Source organism: Nelumbo lutea, chromosome 1 (genome assembly GCF_056320005.1).
Source record: "Nelumbo lutea isolate HS-2025 chromosome 1, American lotus-T2T, whole genome shotgun sequence".
Classification (NCBI taxonomy): Eukaryota; Viridiplantae; Streptophyta; class Magnoliopsida; order Proteales; family Nelumbonaceae; genus Nelumbo; species Nelumbo lutea.
Genome location: NC_142684.1, coordinates 168,251,108 through 168,267,038, shown reverse-complemented (window position 1 = coordinate 168,267,038; position 15,931 = coordinate 168,251,108). Strand labels below are relative to the sequence as shown.

The 15,931-nt window shown below is 39.2% G+C and overlaps 1 protein-coding gene across 1 annotated transcript in view; it reads left to right on the top strand.

Moving 5' to 3' along the window:
* HAG1 (histone acetyltransferase of the GNAT family 1) overlaps nucleotides 1-15,931 on the top strand; it is an 88,080-nt gene that overhangs the window by 34,327 nt on the left and 37,822 nt on the right. Inside the window, exons 4-5 of the mRNA XM_088960429.1 lie at nucleotides 7,002-7,073; nucleotides 7,567-7,735. Coding sequence (XP_088816555.1) covers nucleotides 7,002-7,073; nucleotides 7,567-7,735 — 241 coding nt within the window. The remainder of the gene's footprint in view (nucleotides 1-7,001; nucleotides 7,074-7,566; nucleotides 7,736-15,931) is intronic.

The window sequence follows — 15,931 nt, the reverse complement described above, 5'->3', positions numbered from 1 at the left end:
GTAATGCTACTAATGGAAAGCAAATTTATGGGAAGTTGAGGGACATGCAATACACAATTCAGGTCAAGGCCATGGGGAAGGGATATGGATCCCTAACCTGCAATGGAAGAGAAGGAACCATCAGCAAGTCTCACTCTATCCCTTCCTGACAAAAGGCAATAAGAATGGAATAGGTTAGGCTTACCGGTCATGTGGTTTGAGGCCCCTGTGTTAATAATCCAAGGGGAATCCGTGGGAGTGACTTGGAATGTAGAAACCACATTACCTGAAGTAGATGCAAAGGAGGTAGAGGGAGTACCAGTGACTGAGCTATCCAATTGCCGCAATGCCCTACCATAAGATTCCAGATGCTCTCTGAATGAATTCATTATATCTTCCTTGGGGTCAAGTTTATTAGGAGAGTCCCGGGTACTACCGATAACCTGAGTATCTTGGGTTGCCATGTGTGCTGCATTAGTTTTCACGTGACCTTTACCCTATTCTTGATTCTTTGCTGCCCACTTGGATTTCCCGTGGATGTCCCAACAGGTGTCATGTGTATGTCGTGACCTTCTACAATGGGTACAAAAGAGTTTATCTTTATCATCTGCCTTCTTAGGATCACCTTTCTTCCCTGTTGGGCTGCTATTCACCGCAACCAAGGCAACTCATTGCTCCCCCTCGGCTGTAACCATCACACTCCGCCTGCTTTCTTCAGATTGGACAAGGGAGTATACTTCATGCACTATAGGCAATTCTTTGCTTCCTAGCATCTGTACCCTTAATGGTTCATATACAGGGTTCAGCCCTAACAAGAAAGCAAACACCCGTTGTTGAGAGATCAGCTTCCTGTAGGCCGTAGCATCATCATCGTGCTTCCACTCTATGGCCTGATAATGGTTCAACTCCTTCCATATGGAGGTAAGAGCCCAATAATATGAGGACAAGCTACGGTTTCTCTGTTTACAGGTAGAAGACTCAGCTTGTAGTTGGTAAATCTTGGCATAATGCTTTTGCTCAGTATAGGTATTTGTGGCCTGTTCCTAGATCTCATTGGCGGTGTCTGCCCACATAAAATTCTTCTTCACATCAGGTTCCATTGCTGCAAGGAGCCAAGACATCACCATACTGTTTTCTTGGTCCCACCGATCATGTTCAGCTGTATCACCCTTAGGTTCTTTCACCCTTCCATTGATGTAACCGGCCTTACCCCTTGCTGTTATATAGAGTTTTACACTCTTAGCCTACTCCAGGTAGTTCAGACCATTCAAGGGAGTGATTGGCATGGGAAAGACCATGGTTTCACCTCCCATACATGCTGTGTTGCGGGTGGAGGTATTCCCTAGTGAGGTCAGTTCCTGACTTGCCATTGAAAATTACAACCAACCAGTCCAAATGCCTCCTAACAACACAACCACCACAACTGGAATGTGGCAATTCAGGGTTTACTCCTAGGATGTGAGGAACAAGCTATTCAATACTGCTGAGAGCACAAGAACTACTGTTGAGAATGAGAAATCAGTCACCAAGAACTACTGCTGAGAATGAGAAATCAGTCACTACAACGTCCAAACAGAACAACAAGGAGTCTAGTCATCGGTTTAGCACCACCAACACAGACATTACTGTCAGTTCGAATGTGGTTCCTCCACTCTATCCAACCAATTATTCAAACTAGTAACCATATAATCAAGGCCTAAGCCCTACGCACCATTGGATAAAGAATACTGAGATAAACTGAAACAAAACCTCACCTGTTCAACACTAGATCAGAACCTGCTAGGGTTTCACTGCACCATCAACACCCTTCTTCGATTAGGGTTTCAACAGACCAGCACCATCCCACGACCATACACAACTAAGGTTTTCAGTAACTATCGCATGGAGCCACTAGGGTTTTTGCAAGCACAGTCGCCAGAGAGAATTAAAAGAAAACAAGCCGCCGCTAGGTTTTTTTCCTTTTCCTTCTGAAACAAAAGTAGTCACGTCCCAATCCCCTTCGGAAAGACTGATGCTAGGATCGTAGGTCTTCTCCAACCCAGAAGTTTGGCTCTAATACCATGTGGTCCTTTGTGATGATTGAGAGAGAGAGAGAGAGAGATGATAGGAAGTAGAGGCAAAAAACTCAGTACTGGCAGACGCCGGTTTTCTATTTATATTAAACTTCATAAAGAGGCAAAAATACGAGTATGCCCCTGGTGGCATATCCTAGAATAAGAACAATAAGAAAAGAAGAAAAGAAAGTAAACTGAAACTGTCCCACTAACATCAATTACAGGAACACTCAAGCCTTACAACAACTCTTATTTGATTGACGATGTGAATCTAAAGATGACACCCAGAGACCAGCTTTGTTGTCAAGAATGTAGAGACCATCCACTAAGCTCCCTCTACAAATTGTCTCCCAAAAGTTAGGTCCTGAAAAACACATGAGCCAGGAAAAAAGGTTGCACTATAGTTTAAAGATCTTGTGATACTACTAATTGAAAGCAAATTTATAGGAAGTTGAGGGACATGCAATACACAATTCAGGTTAAGGCCATGGGGAAGAGATATTGATTATTGGCCTACAATGGAGGAGAATGAGCCATCTGCAAGCCTCACTTTATCCCTTCCTGACAAAAGGCTATAAGTCTGAAACAAGTTCGGCTTACCGGTCATGTGGTTAGAGGCCCCTGAGTCAATGATCCAAGGGGAACCAGTGGGAGTGACATGGAATGCAGAAGCCGTATTACCTGATGTAGATGCAAATGAAGTAGGAGAACCAGTGACTGAGCTATCCATCTGTCGCAAGGCCCTACCATAAGACTCCAAGTGATCTATGAAGGAATTCATTATATCTTCCTTGGGGTCAGAATTATTAAGGTGGTCCCGAGTAGTACTAGCACCCTGAGTATCTTGGGTTGCCACATGTGCTGCATTGTGTGCTGTGTTCATCTTCTTTTGGCCTTTCCCTTTACCCTGTTCTTGGTTCTTCACTGCCCACTTGTGTTTCCCGTGAATGTCCCAACATGTGTCACGTGTATGCCGTGAGCGCCGACAATGGGTACAAAACAACATGTCTTTTATCATCAACCTTCTTGGTGTCACATTTCTTCCCCATGTTGTTATTACTTATCACAGCCAAAGCAACTTGTTGCTCCCCCTCAGCTGTAACCATCACACCCCACCAACTTTCTTCCGATTGAACAAGGGAGTATACCTCGTGAACTGACGGCAACTCTTTGCTTCCTAGGATCTGAACTCTCAAAGGTTCATAGGCAGGATTCAGTCCCAACAAGAAGCCAAACACACGCTACTGAGAAACCAGCTTCCTATAGGCCTTAGCATCGTCATCATGTTTCCACTCTATAGCCTGATAATGATCCAATTCTTTCCATATGGAAGTAAGGGCTGAATAATATGAAGGCAAACTACGATTTCCCTGTTTACAAATTGAGGATTCGACTTGCAACTGGTAAACCTTGGCATAATGCCTTTGCTCTGAATTAGTTTTGGCCTGTTCCCAGATGTCACTAGCGGTGTCTGCCCACATAAAGTTCTTCTTCACATCAGGTTCCATGGCTGCATGGAGCCAAGACATCACCATACTGTTTTCTTGGTGCCACCTATCATGTTCAACTGTCTCACTCTTGGGTTCTTTTACCCTTCCATTTATGTAACCAGCTTTTCCCCTAGTCGTTACATAAAGTTTTATGCTTTTAGCCCACTCCAGGTAGTTTAGACCATTTAAAGGGGTAATGGGCATGGGAAACATCTTGTTTTCACCTCCCATACCAGCTGTGCTGCGGGTCGGTGTAACCCCCGATGAGGTTGAATCATAGTTTGCCATAGATCACTGCTGAAATCAGTCCAAATCCCACACAACTACACAACAACCACAAACAGAATACCAACCTCAAGAAATTTACTTTTGTGATGGTTCAGTCATTAAACCAGCCCGATAATCAGTCCAACACCAGCCAAGGCAGACGTTAGAACAATATACTATCAGTTCGACTACAGCCCATACAGTCTAACAATCCCGCATCCAAACGAATGTATAGAACCAAGGAATAAGGCCTTTACACCATTGGCCAAAAATAAAAAAAACAGGAACACATACCCTGTCTAGCACCTGTACGAAGTTGCCAACCAGAAACTGACTTCACAACATCAAACAGAGAAGAAGGGGAGTCTCTTTCTGCATTGCCCTTGTTCGACTAGGGTTTCCTTGATATTACGACCAAGGAAGAACCCAAAGGAAGAGCCACAAGTAGTCAGCTAGGGTTTCTCTGTCTTCCACATCCAAGAAATCAAAGAAGGAAAAGAGGACGAAGCAGGTTCAAATAGGAGAGACCGAAATTCTCTTATAGCCCAAAACCTTGCTCTGATACCATGTAATCATTCATGGAGAGAGAGAGACGAGAGAGAGAGAAGAAGAGGCAGATACGATTGAGAGAAAAGAAAACCGTACCCTGGCTGCCGCCAGTTCTTTATTTATATTAACTTATAAAAATAATTGAAATTACAAGTATGCCCCTGGTGGCTCTCCCTAGAAACAAACTAATAACAAAAAGAAAGAAAATAACTAACTAACTAACCGACAACATCTTAAGAGGACAACCCACTAACAACAACTATAAAAATAACAATTAAACTCACAACAATAACAATAATTACAAATTTTATATGATTGTAAATAAGTTATTTAATGTAAACAAACATAATTTAATGGCTTATGTAAAATGTGAGATATTTGGACACAATTAATAACCATTGAAAAATAATGGAAAAACTATACATGAATTTTCAAATGATCAATATATTTTTAATACTTATTAATTTATAATTAATAATTAATTCTAGCATTTGTCAATAAACATGGAACATCCACTAAGAAAAAATAAAAATTTACTTGAAAATAAAAATTTATATGATCATAACAAACAGATTAGTGTGGCTTAGTGGTGAACATATGGTCATTACTTTTGATAAAAAAGGGTCATTACTCATTAGAATCTAATGACTAAGGTTCAAATTTTGTTATCACTAAAACTTGTAGTTTTTATGTTTACAATTATAAGAGCTAAAATTAATGGTTAATGCAATTAATGAGTAACAACTGCGTTAACGAGAGAAAGAATCATTAATTAATGAGAGAGGATTTGAACTAGGCGCTAGAATTCAAATTCAAATTCAAATTCAAATTGAGTAATTAACTAGTTAATGTGAGGGAGAAAAAATAGACTTAAATACAAGAGTAATTAACGAAATTAATGAGAGAGAGAATTGGGTATTAAATGTAGATTAACGAAAAAATAATGATAAAAAAGAACTCCCAAAATGAATTAAGTGTATCGGACTATTTCGGGCTTGTAATGGCCGGTATGGGCTTGTTTCGGCCAATACATACAAAAAGAAACGAAACAGATGATTTCTACATGTTTTGCATATTGGACCTTTGTCAAAACAATACGTATTGGCCGATACAGGCCGATATGTTGCGAAATTTTGAACTTTGACCTCAAACCATTACTGATAATGATCATTTGTAGACAAAACAAGTAAAAAGAAGAAAAAAATATGAGAATTTGTTCTTGGAACGTTAGGGGATCTATAGATTTCCGAAGAAGGGATATAGTGAGAAATGTTATTAGGAGTAATAGGGTGGTGTTGGCATATTGTAACTCTTTTGATCTTGGACATTGTTTTTCTGTCTTCATTATCTTTGGGTGACTGGACACCCACCCTCTCATATTAAAACATTTAACAATTTTCTTGCTGATAAAAAAAGGTGGAGTTGGTGTTGTAGTAAGAAAAGGAATTGGAAAAAGGTGGATATGGGTATTTTGAGTGACTTGTGGGGTTCAAATAGTTGTGGATGAGTAGCCTGTGAAGTGGAGGGTTGATAATCATTTGAGATGTGAGTATTTGGGTTCTGGGTGGGTTGTTGGTTCAAGGGTACATATTCAGTGTCTGTGGTATTGAATCATCTGGGGCTCAAAGGGGATGGTGTTACCTACAAATTTGTATGGTCGTAATGGGGATGGGAACGGGCTTGAAATGTGGGAGGAATTTTGGGAGTTTATGAAGAGGCTAGCATGGGACCTTGGGTGGTGGGGGGAGATTTCAATCTTTGTCGAATAATAAGTGCAATGAAAGGGGGAAGGGATAATAGAGTGTTGGGAGGACTTAGACGCTTCAGGGATTTTCTAAGAAGATTGGACAGAATTTGAAGTTGTGTCAAAGGATGCTTTTGAAGATAACTTTGGTTTGTTTTAGAGTATGATTTTGGTTGTTGATATATTTTGTTAGGTTAGTTGCTTATTGTACTTTTTTTGATTCTGGTTATTCCTTATCACCTTGATGCAATATTTCTTTTTAATAATAAAATTTTTCTTTTTTATTTATTACCAAACAAATATTTGTTTAGGATTGGTGTTGGTTTAACCCAAAACTATAGCAGAAATGAACCTCTGTCATCCCCACTAATTTGTGCTTTTTTCCTGAGTGTGAGGATTTTTAATGGGTGTATTTATCTAGGGATATGAACTAATGTGCCTTGTTGAAAATCGAGTTGATTGCTATGGCATTTAATTAGCTTGTGAATCAATTTTGTTGACTAAATGCAGTAACTAGGAATATTGAATTATTTGGTCCCTTAGATATTCTCTCTCTTTTTTGGGGGGGGGGGCACTTTGTTTGGAAGTTCTCTGTGGGATTACTGATAAAAGTAAATGTTCTTTGTGTTATTACTTTTGCCTGTAGGTAGGTTTGCCATGGTGTGTTGACTTCATAGAGAGTGTGGCTTCATATTAAATGTGTGCATGTGCTTTTTCATGTTTCAACTGTTGAAGTCAGTTATTTGGCAAGATTTCACATGTTGACTCTGGAGTTGAAGTTGTCAAATTGTGGTTTGATACCTTCTAATTTTCAGTGGTTATATTGCTTTTAACTATTGCATTTTAGTGAATTTATTGCTTTCCCATCTCATTTCTTTTGTTGTAATTTTATCTGCCGTCACTTTTCATCTATTTCAGAAGTCACAAGTCCGTGATGGTTATCGGGAACAATCAGGTTGTTGGGGGCATTACATATCGCCCATATGTCAGGTAAACTAGGCGGTTATGTTATGATAGCCATATTTTTCTCTTTCATTGATCCTTTTGTGTTGAAAGTAATAATATTTTACTAAATAAGGTAAGCTTTAACTTCAATACAAACTTTTTCTACTATGTGTCAAATGAAAAAGGAAAAATCATTCCAAGTATTATTTTTCTACCATGTTGTATTTTGTTGTATCTCGGTTTTCTTTCAGGGAGTCTCGGAGGTTATAAGGGTATATTTGTTATGTTGATAAACTTTTGGAGACTTCTATGCATTTATGGGAGGAAGAGGGGCCTAAATGTAATTCTGATATAATTGGATCCTTTGCTTATTTAAACCATTGGTTGTGTTGGATTAGGTTGTGTGAGAGTGGACATTTTGTTGTGAGACTGTAGAGAGGTTGTCTGTGTTGTCTTATTTAATACCTGTACTTCAATTTCATCTTTTGTTTTTTGTTTTTTCTTTTGTTCTTGTTCATTGGCACTCTGAAAAATGCAGTCAAAAATTTGGGGAGATAGCTTTTTGTGCAATTACGGCAGATGAACAAGTTAAAGGCTATGGCACCAGGCTTATGAATCACTTAAAGCAGCATGCTCGTGATGTTGATGGGCTCACTCATTTTCTAACTTATGCAGACAATAATGCTGTTGGCTATTTTGTCAAACAGGTTTGGTTCTCAAAGTGCTTTTCTACGTTTCTGCAAAAGCTGTTTGTACATTATAGTTATATCTGCAATAGTTAGCAGTGGCAAAATCATTTTGATTTTGCCAGTATGTCTATTTGGGTCTATCTCGAAAAAACTCTCTAACATTATCTGCTGAAAATCATCTTTTTGAGTAAGAAAATGACAGGAATCTGAGATATTAGATGGAGTAAAAAAGTGGAGAAGGGTACATGGCATATGATTCATTGTCTGAGCACAAGTAGAGCAATTATGGATTCCATTCTGGTTCAAGTAAAATGGATCCCAAGAGTTATATTCCATAGCAGCAGCTCATTGATCAGCAACAGTAATTAATGGATTCTAATGCAAAGGAAGGGAAGCCTCCAATATTCCAAAGAGTAATCAATGAAATCATTAATTCTTAACTATACAGCATATTCCATCCTACCCCACTTTTAGCTAATGCATCAGTAAAAAAAATAAGATTCCTTGGTGTCCATCTGAAAAAGCAATAAAAGGAAGCAGAGATGTCAAGAATTTCATGCTTTGCGGAGTTACTGCTGAATTCTTTTTATCAGCTTTAGGAGCTTAATTTATTAGTTAATCATGAAAGAATGTGTACATGATATTATAATAGCTGTTGAAAATTTTATTAATTGTGAGATAAAATGATGTATAAAAGAATATGTACCTTGAACTCCATCAACAAATATGGTTCGCACCCCCCCCCCCCCCCACAAAAAAAAAAAAAAAAAAACGAAAGAAAGATGGGCATGCCAGCAGTGGAAATTAAAAATCAGTTCAATTGAAGATTTGAATTTATTTCAATCACTGACCTGTCAATGTTTCATTGGCGGGTAGCAAGGGAGTCTTTGACCACAGTTGCAGCAGATGTGCTTTCTAATCCTTTACATCCTTTCCTTTTAACAGCATATCCCCTATGAGGTATTCACCAAAATAATTGTACCCTTTGAATTATCAAAAAAAAAAAAATTGTACCCTTTGTGCACATTATTTGGCTAGTTCATTAGCTGATCATTGAACCCGATGGTTGTACCCATTCTTTCAGCCAACTGCTTTATGTGCCTGATTGTGTGGTTGTATTGCCAAGGTCCTCGGCATGGATTAAATTTTGTCACGTATTGGCCGATATGTATCATATTGGTGACCTTCCGATACGCCCCTGTACTAAGTGTTTCGGGGTCTGACCTGTTTTGGGCGGTAGATGGGCCTAAAACCGACCACCCTGAACCGGTTTGGAGAAACTAAATAAAAGCAACTAAAGATACAGGCCGATACGTCTCATCTGACATATTGGCCTGTATCAATATTTTGAACTTTGGTCCTAGGCTGCTGTTTTGGAGCCACCTTATTGCCACCTTGAAGTTATGTTCTACCAAAGTGTCAGCTTTTATGAACCTCCACAGAATTTTCCTCGTTTTCTCTCCAGGAGAGAAGCAGATAGTCACAAACAAGGCATCTGCCTCTATTAAGGGTAGTGGAGAGGAAAGAAATGGTCCCAAATGCTGCTAACAAAGGGAAAGAGATTAACAGATTATTAGTGGTTTCACAGCTTGCGTTATAGACGAAGAAGATGTGGGATGATAAAGCCCAATGCAGCTTTCTATTTTGCATTTTTCACACGTGTTGATCTTAGATGGATTACTTCCTAGTAGAAATCTTTAATGTGGGATTGTGGGGTCCAACCATATTACTTTGACTGGAGGTGTATGAGGGGAATGTTTTCTTGTTGTTATTGCCCTAAAGAAGGAAACACAGGAAAATGCTCCAAGATGGTAAATTGTCCAAACTCTCCTATGGATTAAATGGCAGAAATGAGACCATATTGCAGAAGCAAGGAGTGGTGAATGGAAGATGGTATGCAATGTCCATGTCGACTTTACATAGAGGAACCATCCTGTTTCAAGTATCTCCATACCTAATGAATTTTATCCCTGGTAACACATTACCCTAAAACAATTATCCACATCATGAAGGCAACCTTTTGCAGGGGAAAGAGCTCCAACCTGGGTTACAAATGTGATTAAAAAAGATATAACAGAACATTGCCTACTTGTCTTGCTTCTTGATTCTTGTATCTATGGCTCCCACCACTGGTTTGCAATATTGGGGTTTCTGTAATATGTTGACCATATTCCCTCTTTATATTCCTTTTGAATTTTTGAGATCCATAAAGGTTCATTTCCTCTAATCTCATATTGAGCCTCTACTACTGCTCCTTTATCCTTGAAAATTTGGAAGAGTGTTGACTTGGTGCAATAAATGACCAGTTATCACACCAGGTGTCCTTCCATAAAAAAAGACATTGTAGCCATTTCTAATTTTGTATTTTTTTTTATCAATAATACTTTCATTAATTCATCAGTAGAAAATTTACAAGTGGAAGACAAACACACTTATCTTCCAAGAGTCACAAAGAACTTCAAGAAATGAAAAAAGAAAATACAAAGATACAAATACACTAATGTTACAACTTAGCCCAAAACAAAGAATCCCTTTCTGCCCCTTGTTTTGCTAAACCGTCAGCTAGGGAATTAGCTGATCTTTTAATCCAACATGTCTTAACTTCCATCTCCCGCACCAGCCATTTGAATTTATTCTTCTCATTATTATACTTCCATAAATCATTTTGATCTTTAGTCAGCCACCCTATCATCACCTCTGAATCCCCTTCAATTATAAGTTTCTTGATGTTCAATTCCTTAGCTTTCCGGGCTCCTTCCATAACTGCACATATCTCAGCTCTAAGGGAGTCACCCACTCCAATTGGGCCTGAGAACATAGCAGAGATGACCCCATTTTCATCTCTAAAAACATCCCCGATCCCCGATTGTCCCGGGTTTCCCCTATTGCATCCATCAAAGTTTAATTTCAAGAATCCACTAGGTGGGGGGGGTCCAAGCCACACTCATTACTGACTTGGTCTGCGTGCAATTTGCAATTTCACCCCACTTCCTCAACATTTCTAATTTTGTATTTCATTCAGTATGGTGAGTAGTGTTTTAAAAGGTGAGTAGTCGATCTAGACTATAATCGGTCTTGAATTAAAAAGAAAAATGATGCAAAATTGAAGAGGAGAAGAAGAGAAGAGAGGAAGAGAAGAGGTACACGAAGAGAGTTTCAGAAAAGAGAGAGGGAAGGCCATAATTTCTGCCGACCCATTCTTAGTATTTATATAACTATTGACTAACTGTAAAAGGGCTGAATTGCCCTTACTGCTTACATGGAAAATAGATAAGAAATAACTACCAACTAACACTGTCATATCTAACAGAAATATTGTTGCCGTACGAACACTATGAGGACCACATTAGTGGGGTCTACATCAATGTTCTCTACACTCCCCCTCAAGTTGGGAATAGATATTTGTCATTCCCAACTTGCATAGATCTGCCTCTAAGTTCTTCCTTGGAACAACCTTGGTGAGAAGATCTACGAGCTGCATGCTGGAGGTTATATATGGAAGACACTTTTTGAGATGAAACCCTTTCTCTGACAAAATGTTGGTCTACTTAAACATGCTTAGTTCTGTCATGTTGTATCGGGTTATGAGCTATATTAATAGTAGCCTGATTATCACAATGCAGCATTAAGGGCTTCTCATAAGCAATACCCAACTCAAATAGTGATTTCAACCATAGGATTTCAGCCACACCATTAGCCATGGACCTGTATTCAGCTTCTGCACTAGAACAAGAAACAACAATTTGCTTTTTACTCCTCCAGGAGGCCGGATTACCTCCTAACAAAGCACAATATTCAAAGGTAGACCTTCTATCATCAACACTCCTAGCCCAATCAGTATTTGTATAAACCTTTATCTTCATGTGATTATTATTCTTGAATAGTATACCTCTACCTGGGCACTTCTTCAAATATGCTAATATCCTCTTAGCTGCAAATAAGTGAGTAGTCCTAGGAGAGTGCATATATTGACTGACAACGCTGACCGCATAACTGATGTCCGGTTGTGTGAGACAAAGATAGCGGAGTTTTCCAACTAATCGTTAGAACATAGCTTTATCTTCAAGTTGCTTTCCACCCTCTGCACTAATCTTGTGATTTTATTCAATAGGTGTATTTGCAAGCTTAACACCTAACTTTCTAGTTTCTTCCAACAAATTTAGAACATACTTTCTTTGAGAAACAAAAATCCCATGTTTAGATCTAGCTACCTCAATACCCAAGAAGTATCGTAGCTCTCGTAGATCTTTCACCTCAAATTCTTGATGAAAGAGTTGTTTGAGAGACTTAATCTCACCGTTATCATTCCCTGTCACTACAATATCATCCACATATACAGCAAGCAAGGTCAAGGAAGAGTCCACTCTCTTAATGAACAACGTATGGTTTGATTGGGCTTGTACATAGCCGAATCTTTCAAGGGCTTGTCTGAATCTATCAAACCAAGCTCTGGGGGACTGTTTGAGTCCATACAAGGCTTTATTCAACTGACAAACCTTCTTTCCTATTTTTGCATCATAAAATCCAGGGGCAACTGCATGTAGACTTCTTCCCACAAGTCTCCATTGAGGAAGGCATTTTTAACATCCATCTGGAACAAGGGCCAAGAGTATGGCTGTAAGGGACAATAAAACTCTAATAGTGGTCATCTTTGCCACTGGAGTAAAAGTCTCCAAGTAGTCTATACCATAAGTCTGAGTAAATCCTTTGCAACTAACCGAGCTTTATATCTTTCAATGGAACTATCAGCATTATGTTTCATTGTAAATACCCATCTACATCCAACCGGTTTCTTCCCTTTAGGTTGGTCAACTAGCTCCCAAGTATTATTCCTCAGAAGAGCATCCATTTCAACCTTCATTGCATCTTTCCACTCAGGAACTGGCAAGGCCTCCTGCACTGTTCTGGGGATAGGAATATCAACAATAGATGTGAGGAAGGACCTGCAAGAGGGGGGCAGGTGTTCATAGGACAAGAAATGGGAAATGCAGTGAGCCGTGGATGTGGTGCAATGCCGTTTGTCCTTACGGACTGCAATGGGGAAGTCAATGTCATCCAAAGGAGGTAAGGGCTCAACAGTGGAAGGTATCTCAGTGGAACCTGGATCTGATAAAGGAACTGTAGTACCTAGATCTGGATCCGCAGAAGGAACTGGGGCTGGCCTGGACTACTGATGACCGAAATCAACTTGCCTCCACCGCCTGTGATGGATTCTCAAATCCCGACACCTCTGACACCTCCCCATTACATCCCTCATCACTCAATGGAACAGGTAAAGGAACTTCTGATGAGTTAACCCCACACTCACTACTTTCCCCTTGAGGAGAAACCCTAGGATAATAGGGTACATCCTCGAAGAAAGTGACACCTGTAGAGACAAATCTTCTCCCAGAAGTGGGTTCGTAGCAGCAATATCCCTTTTGAGTTTGTGTATAACTGAGAAAAATACATTTGGAGGCCTTAGGATCAAATTTGGAACGATGAGGTCCAAGAATCTAAACAAAGCAAATACAATCAAAGGTTTTAAGGGGAATAGTAAACAAGTCTTTTGTCAGGGTATAGGAGGGTAAATGGAGGCTTCATGTCAAGAACCCATGAACAATGTTTTAAAAGGTGCGCCTGAGGCGCAAGGTGAGGCGTTTTCGAGAATTGGCGCCTCGCATGGGTCAAGGCGGTTACACTTTAGTAAGGTGCTCGCCTCTACGCCAAAGGTGTGCGCCTCAGACCAGGCGTCAGGTGGTCCAAGCGCGTGCCTATGTTTGGTTTCCCTTGGTTTTTTTATTTGTTTTTAAATTGACTTTTATAGATAGATTGTAATCGTATATGTATAGATTATTTCCTTTTATGTGCCAAAATGGTTGGGATATGATATAGCAAATACGAAAGAAAGTCCCGACCCTCTCAAGAGAAAAAAAACTTACCATGCAAGGCTTGTCAGACTCCTAGTATCAGTCGAAGTCTCAAGCCCTCAGCCCCCACGTTCTTCTTTGTCAACAAGTTCAGGCCATCTCTCAATCGAACAACCACCTTCGAAGTTCTATCAGAGGCTATCTCTCAGTCGGACGACCAACTCCAACGTTCAGGGCCTTCAGGCTTTCAGCAATCATCATCAGGTATTTTTTTTCTTCTTTTTTTACACTGAAAACAGGGGTTCCGCCCAGCTCCTTCTTCTTCTTCTCCTCCTTTTTCAGTTCTTCTTGTTCACAGAAAAACAGGGGCTCTGCCCACTCTTGTTTTTTTTTCATTGTCTTTCTTCTTCTAAAATATTTTTACCGTAAAACAGGGGCTCCACCCTCTTCTTCTTCTTCTTCTTTCCTTGTCTGTTTCACACTAAAACAGGGTTTCAACCCCCTTCTTCTTCTTCTTCTTCTTCTTCTTCTTCTTCTTCCTTTTTCAGTTCTTCCTGTTCACAGAAAAACAGGGGCTCCGCCCACTCTTGTTTGTTTTCATTGTCTTTCTTCTTCTAAAATATTTTTACAGTAAAACAGGGGCTCCGTCCTCTTCTTCTTCTTCTTCTTCTTCTTCTTCTTCTTCTTCTTCTCTTTTTACACTGAAAATAGGGGTTCTGCCCGCCCCTTCTTCTTCTTCTTCTCCTTCTCCTTCTCCTTCTTCTTCTTCTTCTCCTTCTTCAGTTCTTCTTGTTCATAGAAAAACAGGGGCTCTGCCCACTCTTATTTTTTTTCATTGTCTTTCTTCTTCTAAAATATTTTTATAATAAAACAGGGGCTCTGTCCCCTTCTTCTTCTTCTTCTTCTTCTTCTTCTTCTTCTTTCCATGTCTGTTTCACACTAAAACAGGGGCTCTGCCCCACTGTTACACAATATTTTTTTTTATCAGTAGCAAATATTAGTTCGAATTTGAAAATAGGAAAACAGGGCTCGACCCCTTTCTTTTTTTTTATTTTTAGTTTTTTCTTTGCTTCTTTCTTCCCCCACTTTCTTCTTCTTCTTCTTCTTCTTCTTCTTCTTCTTCTCTTTTTTTCCATTCTTTTTTTTACACGAAAACAGGGCTCCCAGCCCCGGCTCTGTCTGAACTTCTTTTTCAGACTTTCAGTTCAGTTCAGTACTTCAATTTTCTATTTTTGTTGCATTATTTTCTGAACTTCTGGTTACAGAAATACAGAATACAGATTGAAGTATTGAATGAACTTTAAATAAAAATAAAAGAAAGAAATTAAGCATTATGCATTAGCATTACTGATTTCTATTTCGGTATTTCCTTGGTTAGCTATTTTAGTTGATTTGTTTTTGTTTTATTATATATATTTATTTTGATTGATTATTAAATATTAATTTAGTTTCCTCTTTTTTTTGTACAACTAGACATGGATGAAGGCAATACTTCTCATGAAACTGGTAGTGGTAGGAGAGATCCAGCATGGAAGTATTGCTCTCTACAAGACCCTAATAATACAAATTAGTCACTTGCAAATCCTGTGGAAAAGTGAGTAATGGAGGAATTTATAGGGCAAAAGAGCACATTGTTGGTGGTAGGAGGAATGTTAAAGGATGTATCAAGTGCCCTAAAGAAGTTAGGGAGGAAGTTTTGGGATATATGCAAAAGAAAAGAATGATAAAAGAGAACATGATGATGGAAGAAAGGGATAGAATCTCTGTTTTCGTGGTGTTGGTGGTTGTTCTAATTCATGTCCTAGGCCCTTTACATCTGCTGGATCAAGTTCCAAGCCACCCATTAAAAGACAAAAAGGGCCTATGGATAAATTTTTGACAACACCTAGTCTAGAGCAAGTTGTAGAGATGAGAAGGGAACAAAAAAGAATGAAACAAACCACCATCACTGAAACATATAACAAAGGGAGGGAACAAGTTTGCATACGTATTGTTAGGTGGTTATATCAAGTGGGTATTTCCTTAAATACCATTCGCTTGAAAAGCTTTGAAGCTATGGTGGAAGCAATTGGGCAATTTTGGCCTAGATTAAAGATCCCAAACTATTATGAAGCAAGGGTTCCTTTCTTGAAAAAGGAGGTTGAATACACGAAGACATTATCATAGCATCGTAAGGAGGCATGGGAAAAGTGGGGGTGTTCTCTAATGTCTGATGGATGGACCGACAGAAAGGATAGAACCCTAATCAATTTTTTGGTCCACAGCCGTGCTGGGACGTTGTTCATAGAAAGCATCGATGCATCGGGTGATATAAAAACAGCTGAGAAGTTGTTGAATTTACTTGAGAAGATGGTTGAGAGGATTG